Source organism: Elephas maximus, chromosome 1 (genome assembly GCF_024166365.1).
Source record: "Elephas maximus indicus isolate mEleMax1 chromosome 1, mEleMax1 primary haplotype, whole genome shotgun sequence".
NCBI lineage: Eukaryota > Metazoa > Chordata > Mammalia > Proboscidea > Elephantidae > Elephas > Elephas maximus.
The window spans coordinates 28,226,839-28,240,192 of record NC_064819.1 but is presented as its reverse complement, the minus strand read 5'-3'; the positions used below and the strand labels follow the sequence as shown (position 1 = coordinate 28,240,192).

General features: G+C 44.8%; 1 protein-coding gene across 1 annotated transcript in view; it reads left to right on the top strand.

Annotated features, from left to right (window-relative positions):
- The first annotated feature begins 23 nt into the window (after positions 1 to 23).
- Positions 24 to 13,354, top strand: part of ADIPOQ (adiponectin, C1Q and collagen domain containing) — a 34,959-nt gene continuing 21,628 nt past the window's right edge. Inside the window, exon 1 of the mRNA XM_049880735.1 lies at positions 24 to 646. Coding sequence (XP_049736692.1) covers positions 469 to 646 — 178 coding nt within the window. The 5' untranslated portion in view covers positions 24 to 468. The remainder of the gene's footprint in view (positions 647 to 13,354) is intronic.

The window sequence follows — 13,354 nt, the reverse complement described above, 5'->3', positions numbered from 1 at the left end:
GCGCGCGCCGCTCGTTTTAGGGGTGCCTGGAAGATTTTTTTTTGGAAGATGGGGCGAAAGGGTGGTTGTTACTCATGAGTGGCCTTATTTAGATCCTTGGGCTCATAGACAGACTTGTAGGGACGCAGAGATTGGAACATGTCTAAGGAGGTTTAAATAAAAGTCCACCCTGTCCCCGTGCATTCCTCCGACAGGCTGTAGGACAGGGAAGCTCGAGCGCGACCGTCCCCGAAGGACGGGGGGCCAAGCAAGCAAACTGGGGGCACGACGCTCGGGCCACTCAGCGGGCTGCTCCGTGAACGTGGGCGGGGCGAGTCTGCGACCCTTCACAGCCACGGCGGGTGGGGCAGAGCGCGCCCCGGGCTTGGGAACCCCGCCGCCCACCCTGGCTCTCAGGGAGGCCGGCTCTCTTTTGAGGTGCGAGCTTGCAGAACGTGAACCCCAGCACCGTGAACTTCATTTGTAGTCATGGGGCGTTTACTGGCCTTTCTGCGGCGACAAGATGCGGCTGGCCACGCGCTGCCCCCCACAAAGGACGGGGTTGGGAAAGCCGGAGGCGATCCTTCGCCAGAAGAGGGCAGCCTGCGGACCCCGGTCCTCTCCCTCTGGCTTCGTCGCGGAGCAAAACCCCGTCTGTCCTTCAAGGGTAAGCACAGAGACGTCTGAAGAAAATGCCTTTCCTCGGCCGCTGGAACGCACATGGTTTGCACCTCTCTTACTGTCTGCCGAGACGGAGGACTCTGCCCTTCAGCTATAACCCCGCCCCCCCCCAAAAAACCAAACCATCGCCGTGGAGTCGATTCCGACTCACAGCGACCTTATAGGACAGAGTAGAACTGCCCCATAGAACTCCCAAGGATCGGTTGGTGGAGTCGAACTGGCGATCTTTTGGTTAGCAGCCCTTCAGCTATGGTCATCTTTTAAAGCCCCGCTCAGAATCTAGGGTGCCGGCGCTCAAAAAAGTTATGTGATGGGTGGTAATGTTTAACCCCACCAGGATACATGCACCGTGGGCTTTAGGCAGGTGTCTGAGAACACTCTTTTTATCTTTCCTCAGTACTTAATTTAGCTCTGAATTGCTCCTAAATCCTATTGAAATCAGACCCTTTTCAGATGCTACCTTTTCAAAACCAAAAAACAAGTCCATTGCTGTGCAGTCAGTACCAACTCATAATGACCCTATAGGACAGAGTAGAACCACCCCACAAGGTTTCCAAGGAGTGGCTGGTGGATTTGAACTGCCGACCTGTTGGTTAGTAGTCAAGCTCTTAACCACTACACCAGCAGGGCTCCACCTTCTTTTCAGACCTTTACTAACTACCCTAATGCATATGATATAGGTCTTTTCCAAATGAAATGACTAAGTTTTGGGGGCACATACTCAACGTGATAAAACCAGTTGCTGCAGAGTTGATTCCGACTCATTATGGCCCCATGTGTTACAGAGTAGAACTGCTCCAAGGGTTTTCATTGCTGTAATTGTAGCTGAAGCACATTGCCAGGGCTTTCTTCTGCAGTACTACTGGGTGGGTTCGAACTGTCAACCTTTAGGTTAGTTGTTGAGGGCAAACAGTTCTACAATGAAATATATGAGGTTGCTGAGTCGGAGATGACTTGATGGCAACTGATTTGGTTTAAGATCCCTGGGTGGTGCAATCGATTTGCACTCAACTACTAACAGAAGAGTTGGCTGTTTGAATCCACCCAGCAGTGATGTGGAACAAAGTCTTGGCAATCTAATGCCATAAGATTACAGCCATTGAAAACCCTATGGACGGCAGTTCTATTCTGAAACACTTGGGGTCACCATGAGTCAAAATCAACTCAATGGCAATTTTTTTTTTTTAAGTCTTTCAGAAATAGGTTGCTAGGCCTTTCTTCCAGGGTGCCTCTGGGTGGATTCCAACTGCCAACCTTTCTGTTAGCAACCGAGTGCTTAACCATTTGTGCCATCCAGGGACTCTAGGATTGGCACAGAGGTGCCTTTATGCTAAGCAGGAAAAAAAGAGACCTGAATGGTAGCAGGTTTGGGAGACCAATTAAAAGAAGTGCTCCCTTCCTTCAGGCATATTCAGCCCCTTGATGGTGTGAAAGACTAGGTGATTAGAGGCTGGGCTGGATCTCAGCCTCTACTTACTCCTTCAGCTGGCCATTCCTGTGCACAGCCTGACCCAGGTAGTTCACAGATTTATGTGCACATGAAGCATTGTCTCTGTCACCAGAACAAGAAATGTCTTGTGTAAATACATACTGTTTTCTGCATTACACATGGGTGCTTGTGTGATTAAACCAGGTGATAAACTTATAGTAAAAAAAATAAAAACCAAGCCTGTTGCCATGGATTCCAGCTCACAGAGACCCTATAGGACAGAGCAGAACTGCCCCATAGTTTCCAAGGAGCAGCTGGTAGATTCAAACTGCTGACCTTTTGGCTAGCAGCTGTAGCTATTAACCACTTATTATTTATTTATTTTTAGTGGATAGTCATTAAGATGCTATTATGCCACTATTATGTGGAGAATCCCCCACGTGTCTGTCAGTTTATTGTACTGTGGGGGCTTGCGTGTTGCTGTGATGCTGGCAGCTATGCCACCGCTATTCAGATACCAGCAGGGTCACCCATGGAGGACAGGTTTCAGCTGACCTTCCAGACTAAGACAGACTAGGAAGAAGGACCTGGCAGTCTACTTCTGAAAAGCATTAGCCAGTGAAAACCTTATGAATAGCAGTGGAACATTGTCTGATATAGTGCTGGAAGATGAGCCCCCCAGGTTGGAAGGCACTCAGAAGATGACTGGGGAAGAGCTACCTCCTCAAATTAGAGTCGACCTTAATGACGTGGATGGAGTAAAGCTTTCAGGACCTTCATTTGCTGATGTGGCTCGACTCAAAATGAGAAGAAACAGTTGCAAACATCCATTAATAATCAGAACCTGGAATGTACGAAGTATGAATCTAGGAAAATTGGAAATCGTCAAAAATGAAATGGAACACATAAACATCGATATCCTAGGCATTAGTGAGCTGAAATGGACTGGTATTGGCCATTTCGAATTGGACAATCATACAGTCTACTATGCTGGGAATGACAACTCGAAGAGGAATGGTGTTGCATTCATCGTCAAAAAGCACGTTTCAAGATGTATCCTGAAGTACACCACTGTCACTGATAGGATAATATCCATACGCCTACAAGGAAGACCAGTTAATACAATTGTTATTCAAATTTACGCACCAACCACTTGGGCCAAAGATGAAGAAATAGAAGATTTTTATCAGCTGCTACAGTCTGAAATTGATCAAACATGCAGTCAAGATGCATTGATAATTATTGGCGATTGGAATGCGAAAGTTGGAAACTAAGAAGAAGGATCAGTAGTTGGAAAATATGGCCTTGGTGATAGAAACAATGCTGAGGATCAAATGATAGAATTTCGCAAGACCAACGACTTCTTCATCGCAAATACCTTCTTTCACCAATATAAACAACAACTATACACATGGACCTCACCAGATGGAATGCACGGAAATCAAATTGACTACATCTGTGGAAAGAGACAATGGAAAAGCTCAATATCATCAGTCAGAACAAGGCCAGGGGCTGACTGTGGAACAGGCCATCAATTGCTCATATGCAAGTTCAAGCTGAAACTGAAGAAAATCCGAGCAGGTCCACGAGAGCCAAAATATGACCTTGAGCATATCCCATCTGAATTTAGAGACCATCTGAAGAATAGATTTGACGTATCGAACACTAGTGACCGAAGACCAGACGAGTTGTGGAATGACATCAAGGACATCATCCATGAAAAAAGCAAGAGGTCACTGAAAAGACAGGAAAGAAAGAAAGACCAAGATGGATGTCAGAGGAGACTCTGAAACTTGTTCTTGAGTGTCGAGCAGCTAAAGCAAAAGAAAGAATTGATGAAGTAAAAGAACAGAAGATTTCGAAGGGCGGCTCGAGAAGACGAAGTATGATAATGACATGTGCAAAGAGCTGGAGATGGAAAACCAAAAGGGAAGAACACACTTGGCGTTTCTCAAGCTGAAAGAACTGAAGAAAAAATTCAAGCCTCGAGTTGCAATAGTGAAGGATTCCATGGGGAAAATATTGAACGACCCAGGAAGCATCAAAAGAAGATGGAAGTAATACACAGAGTCATACCAAAAAGAATTAGTCGATGTTCAAGCTGCTCTGAAGGCATTGGCGAAAAACAAGGCTCCAGGAATTGATGGAATAGCAGTTGAGATCTTTCAATGAACAGATGTAGCGCTGGAGTTGCTCACTCGTCTATGCCAAGAAATATTGAAGACAGCTGCCTGGCCAACTGACTGGAAGAGATCCATATTCATGCCTATTCCCAAGAAAGGTGATCCAACCAAATATGGAAATTATAGAACAATATTATTAATACCACATGCAAGCAAAATTTTGCTGAAGATCATTCAAAAATGGCTGCAGCAGCATATCGACAGGGAACTGCCAGAAATTCAGGCCGGCTTCAGAAGAGGATGTGGAACCAGGGATATCATTATTGGTGTCAGATGGATCCTGGCTGAAAGCAGAGAATTCCAGAAGGATGTTTATCTGTGTTTTATTGACTATGCAAAGGCATTCGACTATGTGTATCATAACAAAGTACGGATAACATTGAGAAGAATGGGAAATCCAGAACACTTAATTGTGCTCATGAGGAACCTTTACATAGATCAAGAGGCAGTTGTTTGGACAGAACAAGGAGATACTGATTGGTTTAAAGTCAGGAAAGGGGTGCGTCAGGGTTGTATTCTTTCACCATACCTATTCAGTCTGTATGCTGAGCAAATAATCTGAGAAGTTGGACTGTATGAAGAAGAACGGGGCATCAGGATTGGAGGAAGACTTACTAACAACCTGCGTTATGCAGATGACAGAACCTTGCTTGCTGAAAGTGAAGAGGATTTGAAGCACTTACTAAAGAAGATCAAAGACCACAGCCCTCAGTTTTGATTGCACCTCAACATAAAACAAAAATCCTCACAACTGGACCAATGAGCAACATCATGATAAATGGAGAAAAGATTGAAGTTGTTGAGGATTTCATTTTACTTGGATCCACAATCAACAGCCACGGAAGCAGCAGTCAAGAAATCAAAAGACGCATTGCATTGGGTAAATCTGCTGCAAAGGACCTCTTAAAAGTGTTGAAGAGCAAAGATGTCACCTTGAAGACTAAGGTGCGCCTGACCGAAGCCATGGTATTTTCAATCGCATCATATACATGTGAAAGCTGGACAATGAATAAGAAAGACTGAAGAAGAGTTGACGCCTTTGAATTGTGGTGTTGGTGAAGAATATTGAATATACCATGGACTGCCAAAAGAACAAACAAATCTGTCTTAGAAGAAGTACAACCAGAATGCTCCTTAGAAGCAAGGATGGCGAGACGGTGTCTTACATACTTTGGACATGTTGTCAGGAGGGATCAGTCCCTGGAGAACTACATCATGCTTGGCAGAGTACAGCGTCAGCAGAAAAGAGGAAGACCCTCAATGAGGTGGATTGACACAGTGGCTGCAACAATGAGCTCAAGCATAACGATTGTGAGGATGGCTCAGGACTGGGCAGTGTTTCGTTCTGTTGTGCATCAGGTCAGTATGAGTCGGAACTGACTTGACGGCACCTAACAACAACAACAACAACATGTGGAGATTTGTGAGGTTTTCCTTTTTCTTCAAGTTAAAAGAGGGGTTTCAAACAAAGAGTACAGCTCTATTTAGTCTGTCGCCCTTTGAAATAGACAAGGCAGAACTGTATCTGGGTTATGTTTTATGGGGCCCCTCGGAAAGGAAGGAAAACACTGGAATGGAAATATGAAAGAACACAGATGTCAGGAGTGGGAAGATAGAAGATGACAGGGTTAATTTTAAGATCAGAAAAGGTGAATTTTGTGGATACAATGGTATGCCACTTTTCAGGACCGAGTCACACACTCTTCCCGGTCCTGGGACTATTGGCAGCTGATGGCTCTCAGCAGAGTCCTTCTCCAGCAATTGTCCTCAGCCAAACAGGGTCACTTTGTCCAGGTCATTGTCATGGATTGAATTGTGTCCTACAAAAATATGTGTATCAGTTGGGCTAGGCTGTGATTCCCAGTATTGTGTGATTGTCCACCATTTTGTCATCTGATGTGATTTACCTGTGTGTTGTAAATCCTGTCTTTATGATGTTGATGAGATGGGATTAGTGGCAGTTATGTTAACGAGGCAGGACTCAATCTACAAGATTAAGTTGTGTTTTAAGCCAATCTCTTTTGGTTTAAAAAGAGAGAAGGAAGCAAAGAGACAGGGGGACCTCATACCACCAAGAAACAAGAGCCAGGAGATTAGTGCATCATTTGGACCTGGGGTCCCTGTGCTGAGAAGCTCCTCTACCAGGGGAAGATTGATGACAAGGAAGCTTCCTTCAGAGCCAGCAGAGAGAAAGTCTTCTGGAGCTGACACCCTGAATTTGGGCTTGTAGCCTACTAGACTGTGAGAGAATAAATATCTCTTTGTTAAAGCTATCCACTTGTGGTATTTCTGTTATAGCAGCACTAGATAACCAAGTCAGTCATAGTCCCTCCTTGGGGGCATCCTACCTCTGATGACTAGCCTAAGAAGGACAGAAAGGCTTAGCCCCTTTACCTTGAGGTGCCACAGCTCATATGGGTTATTCCAGCTCCAGATTGGTGTTGCATCATGGTATAGCTTCTTCCCTCGCCCACTCCTGCTTCCCTCATCCCTCTCAGGTGTTGTTCCTGAGTGCTACCCAATAAAAAAAACCTGCTTGCAGATCTCAAAGTCTTCAGAGCCTGTCTCTCAAGAATTCAACCAACAAGGACTGGTACCAGAAGTGGTCCTAGAAAAAAAGTCTAAAATGGGATTTTGAAGCTAGATAGCCAGGCAGCTTGCTAGCAGTAAGAAGGCCTCACTGGTGGTAGTTGGAGCACTGCTATCCCCTGGCAGACGATGGTGGTGCGATTGTTAAAGCTGGTTCTAGTGGTAACTAGAACGGGGTGCCAGCGGAAGGGAACGCGCCAGCAGATGTAATATCTCAGGTATTTTAGGAAGTTGGAATTGTATGAACTCTGGAAGTTGATGGCCATTTTTGGAGGGGTCATTCATTCATTAAAGAAAGACAGTGAAAGGCTCAGCATGACTAATCACCAATATACAGCCAAGCGTGAAAGCCAGACATTCTGGTTGGCAGCTATATCATGATTCTCATATCCTGCAGCCAGAGGCAGACAACAACAATGATCCAAAAAACCGTGGACCAGGGCTGAAAACTCAATTTCAGGAGTAGCAGATTTCTAGAGAAGGTTAAATTCTGAACCCCAGCAAGCCTCAACTCCACCAGGGTTAAGACCCTGATTGGGAGAAAATGGGATGCAGAGATTTGGAATGGGTTGATGCACTGGAAAATCTTAAATTTCCAGATACCCCTGCCCAAGAGACAGAAAGGGCCACATAAATCAGAGACTACATGTAGCCTGAGACCACAAGAACTAGATGGTGCCCGGCTACAACTGATGATTGCCCAGACAGGGAACACAACAGAGAATCCCTGATGGAGCAGGAGAACAGTGGGATGCAGAGCTCAAATTTTTGTAAAAAGACCAGACTTAATGGTCTGAGCAAGACTAGAAGGGCCCTGGAGGTCATGGTCCCTAGACCGTCTGTTAGCCCAAGACTGGAACCATTCCCAAAGCTAACTCTTCAGACAGGGATTGAACTGGACTATAAGGTAGAAAATGATACTGGTGAGGAGTGAGCTTCTTGGCTCAAGTAGACACATGAGACTGTGTGGGCAGCTCCTGTCAGGGGGAAGATGAGAAGGCAGAGGGGGACAGAAGCTGGCTGAATGGACACGGGGAATACAGGGTGGAGAGGAGGAATGTGCTGTCTCATTAGGGGGAGAGCAACTAGGAGTATATAGCAAGGTGTACGTAAATTTTTGTATGAGAGACTGACTTGATTTGTAAACTTTCACTTAAAGCACAATAAAAAAAAATTTTTTTTTTCCAGATAGCCCTGAATGTTGTTGATCTATAGACGTAGCCCATTCCTCCCCAATAGAGGCTTATGTGCCTCTGTTGCTTGAGGACCATGTAGAGGCTCCTGCCTAGTAAGACAACACAAACCCACCTGTCCGCCCCCACAGTCTACTCACACCTCTCCTCCTGGCCACCAGACCAATAGCCAGGAGCAAGGTACAATGTAGTCCAGTTGGAGAACTGATGGGCTGCTAACAGTGCTGAAGGAGCTGCAGGGCCAGGTAGCAGAGGACAGAATATAAAGTTTGACAAGGGAGAACTCAGCCATGACACAGGATTTAATACCCAGCGAAGACCCCAGGTGATGTGACAGTGTTAGGAAGCTTAAAGAAACAATTGCCTGTACTAAGTAGAAATGTCAGGACTGCTGTGGCAGACAGTGGAGGAAGAAATGGAAAGGCTCAGAGAAGTGGGATATACTGCATAAGGCCAGTGAAGCCACCAGCCTACACTCTGCTCGATAGGAGGCTTAGAGCACTCTCCAGTGACCAAAGTGATGGGGCATATACTGATGAGGGGACACTGGCCTGGTTAAGAAGCTCAATAGTGGGCAGTCCTCTGTGGGCCAAGATGCTGGGAAGAGTCGATGGTACAGAAAAAGACTTCCTGATAGCAGTGGGGTCCTAGGTACCATCGAGTCTATTTCAACTCATAGTAACCCCATGTGACAGAGTAGAACTGCCTCATAGGGTTTCCTAGGCTGTAATCTATGGGAGCAGATTACATGTATATATGTGTGTGTATATATACATATATGTATATATACATGTATGTATACATACACATACACTTATATACATATATATATATATATTGCTTTAGGTGAAAGAAGCTTACTCCCCCAGTGAAAAATGACTCTATGTGATAGGAATGCTCCTAAAAATTTGTGTATAAAATTTTTACCTTTTTTTTTTTCCATTAGAAAAGAGAAAAATCTAGATGGAACAAAAACAAAAATACAATTTTTCCATTTAAAATCTGGAGAAAGCTGCAGCTCAACTAGGGGACCTAGCGTGGACCCATTCTGCCATCTGGTGGACGGCAAGGGAAAAGACAAGACAAATTTAGAGCCAAATAATTGATCTTGTCATGATTTTGTTTTAAATGTCTGTCATTTACCAAAAGGTGTTTTCTGATAAGTATAATTTAAACTCCGTGCTGAGTTCCCTGGAGCCCCTGGGTGTTGCAAATGGCAAAGTGCTCAGCTACTAGCCGAAAGGTTGATGTTTCCAACTCACCCAGAGGCTCCTCGGAAGACAGGCCTGGTGATCTGTTTCCAAAAGGTCACAGCCTTAAAAATCTTATGGTGCAGCCCTACTCTGTCACTGAGGGTCACCATGAGTTGGCATCGACTCGACAGCAACTAACAACAGCAACAACGGAGTTCATTTGTTAATATATTCATTTAACTTTGTAAAGCAAAACAACAACCTAGTATTCTGAATTTCCTAAAACATACATATTTACAAACTGTAAGCTTCAGAAATCAGCTGTGGAGAGAAGGGAGAATGCCCTTGAGTTCTTATCATATTGAATTTTCACGGCTCACCTTTCCCATTTATTCTGTCCGTCTCTACCTGGCACTCTTTGCGTTTGTTTTGGCACATCCAGTGGGGTTTTTTTTTTTTAGTGGGGTTACCCCACAGACTCTGAGGGTAATGTCTTCCCCGAGATAAAAAAAAAAACTAGTGTTTTTTTTTTTTTTTTCCGAGATACCGGGGGGAAATTGCTGGGGAATAAAATCATTCTATTCATTTTCCATAAATGTACACCAACTTAAAATATTGATGTAACCAAGGTGAATACTTATCAAGGGCCAGTGTGTTTTAGTTTTTTCTTTTTTTGCTGGTGTGTGTATGTGTGTGTTTTCTTTGTTTTTATTTCTAAGGTGTCTAAGGTGTCTAGGTGTCTTTGAGGATTTCTGTTTTGTCTAGGATGAAGACATGGACAGGCAGATCTCCCCCAAAAGTTCATAACTGCAGCATACCTGAGCTGGTCAGTGCTGTTCTGAGACCCTCTATTTGTGTCTGTTGTTGCTGTTAACAACAATAACATCAGGTGCTGTTTATTGAGCTTCTCTGATGTGCCAAGCCCTGCTCCTTGTGTGTGTGTGTGTGTGGTAAAAATGTATGGAACAGTACATTTGGCATTAGCATCGTTTTTTTACATGTACAGTTCAGTGATATGAATTATGTCATGTTGTACAGCCACTCTCACTATCCGTTTCTAGATTTTTCCACCCCGCTTAACAGAAACTTAGTCCCTGTAAGCAGCGACTCCTCCTTTTCCCCTCCTTATGCCCCTGGTAACCACTAATAAACTTTGGTCTCTGTATATGCCAGGTACTGTTCTTTTTTTTTTGTATGTGCGTGGTAAATATGTAACAGAACACTTGGTATTTTCATGTATTTTACATGTACAGTTCAGTGTCATTAATTACATTCACCATGTTTTTCAACTCAGGCCCTGCTCTTGATACACATTTTGCTAATCTTCCCACTTATATTCCAAAATAGATATTATCTTCACTATAAAACCCAAAAAAGACCTCTTGCTGTCGAGTTAATTCTGACTCATAGTGACCCTATAGGAAACAGTAGAACTGGCCCATAGGGTTTCCAAGGAGCAGCTGGTGGATTCGAACTGCCGACCTTTTTGGCCAGCAGCTAAGCTCTAAGCTACCAGTGAATGCTTATGGCTTGCCATGAGCACATTGCAACTGTGCCCAGGGCCTGGTGGCTAATAATCACAGACTGGCCGGCTGACCCCGTGAGTGGTGGTTTCTCCTCTCAGAACAAGAAGCTTTGGCTCAGATTCTGAGAATTCCTCTGCTAGGAACTGGGGGTTTACAGAGGTGAAAACGATATTGTCCCTGCAGCCAAGCAGCGCAAAGTCCAATGGGAAAGATATGGCTCAGGAAACACCCGGGGGAAGTGGTTTGCGTTAGAAGAGACGCAGTGAACGGGCATTGCGGCAGGCATTGTGTGACCCCCGCCTCCCCTCATGAAGCCCCTCTTCCACTCTGTCTCTCTCTCCCCATCACCTTCTTTCCCTTCTCCCTCTCCCTTGTCCCTGCCACCTCCCTTCTCCTTCTATTCTTTCTCCCTCTGCCTTGCCCTTCGTTGCTGATTTTCTAACTATGGGAGCAAACAGTTAAGTGCTTGGCTGCTAACCTAAGGTTGGTGGTTCAAACTCACCCAGCGGCTCCACAGGAGGAAAGACCTGTCAGTCTGCTCCTGTAAAGATTAACTAAGAAAAAAAAAAACCCGTGCTCTTGAGTCGATTCATACTCATAGCGACCCTATAGGACAGAGTAGAGCTGCCCCATAGGGTTTCCAAGGAGCAGCTGGTGGATTCAAACTGCCAACCCTTTGGTTAACAGCTAAGCTCTTAACCACAGTGCCACCAGTGCTCCCCTCACTATAAACATTATAGCTTAAAAAGTCCCATGGGGCAGTTCTACTCTGTCACACAGGGTTGCCGTGTGTCAAAACCTACAGCACCTAACAACAACAACAATCTTAACAGGAGCAAATCTCCAGGCCTTTTCTTCTGTGGTATTGCCAACCTTTTGGTTGGCAGTTAAGAGCAAACTGTTCCCACTACCTAGGGACCTTAAATATGCATGCGTCTGTTGTTGTTAGCTGCCATTGAGTCAATTCCAACTCATGGCAACCCTATGCGTGTAGAGTAGAACTGCTCCATGAGGTTTTCAAGGGTGACCTTTCGGAAGCAGATCAGATCTGTCTTCCGAGGAGCCTCTGGGTGGGTTCAAACCAGCAACCTTTCGGCCAATAGTCGAGTGCTTAACCGTTGCACCACCCAGGGATCTCACTTAATTATACAATTCACAAAGTACATTAACAAATTTCTTACGAAATTTTGTCTCCCTGATTATCTTACCAACAACAATATATACATTTTGCTATGAGAATATGTAAGGACTGCTGGTAGATTCATGTCTTAGCTGGATAGAAGAATTTTCAGGTTTCTTTTAGCCTCGGGAAGCTCAGCATTTGGATCCTCCTAAATCCTTCTGACCATCACAGCCTAAAGCTTTGGGCCTCAGGCCTTTTCTGAATCAACAGAAATGGTCACACTTGATCATGCTGGCAGAAGGCAACGTGCCCAAACCTCAGAAGTCAGGAGGAAGGACCTCTCCACAAATCTCATGTCACAGGTGGGTGACCAGAGGAGCAATTTTAATACCGTCGTCATTCCTGGATGCCCTGGATGCTCTAGGATGAGTCCATGCCGTCTTTCCAGTCTGGCCCAGTGGATGCCATCTTCTCTTCTCCAGGTTCTCGCACATAGTAGTCACTCAGGAAGTAATCGCTGAACCAATTGTTGCCGCAGTACATTTTTAAAACCAGTGGCTGTTGAGTCAAGGCAGAGTTGTGGCAGCCCATGTGTGTCAGAGGACAGCTGTGCTCCATGGGGTCTTCGGTGGCTGATTTTTTGGAAGTAGATCACCAGGCCTTTATCCAGGGTACCTCTCGGTAGACTCAAACCTCCAACCTTTCAGTTAGCAGCCAAGCACATTAAGCCTTTTAAAAATAGGGGAAAATAAAGGATGACTCTTCTGTGGGTAAAACTTTGTCATCTTTCCGTCTGTTTAGATGAGAAAGAATACAGATAACTGAAATGAAAATTCCCTAAAACTCTTGGAAAAATTGCACAAGTCCTTTATGGTTTTATAATGTTGCTTGTTGTCCCCTAGAGGGACGCAGAATGCCCTGGCTGCAGTGGTTGGACTAAAGGCAGCCCTCAATCTGTAAAATTTGGTGGTGTTCCGAATGCACATTTAACACCAGCCATGTGTTATGCAATAATTAGAGAAAATAGAAATCACCCAAAATCAGCATTTGCCAGAGTGTGTTTTTCAGAACAAGCAGGGGAATACAGAACAAGCAGAGGTCAGCAGTTTCCTCCCACGTGTTGCTTTGCAGGAAAAAGGAAAACATTTATCTAGGCTCAGAGAAGTCCTATAGGAAGGAAACTTGCATGCTTGTTTTAAGCCCATCATTTCCCAAACTTCTTCCACCACAGAACCCTTCTCTTGGTGGAATACTATATCTCATGTGTATTGGTAAGCTGCTGTAACAAAGGGACCCAACAATCTAGTGATTTGAAGAATAGAGAAGTTTACTTCTAACTTATGTAGCAGCACGGAGCAGGTAGGAAGACTGCTCTGCTCCACATATTTATTCAGGATTCCCAGGTTCTTCATCTGATTTTCCACCATCCCCTTAGCACATGGTCCTTGTATGTAGGGC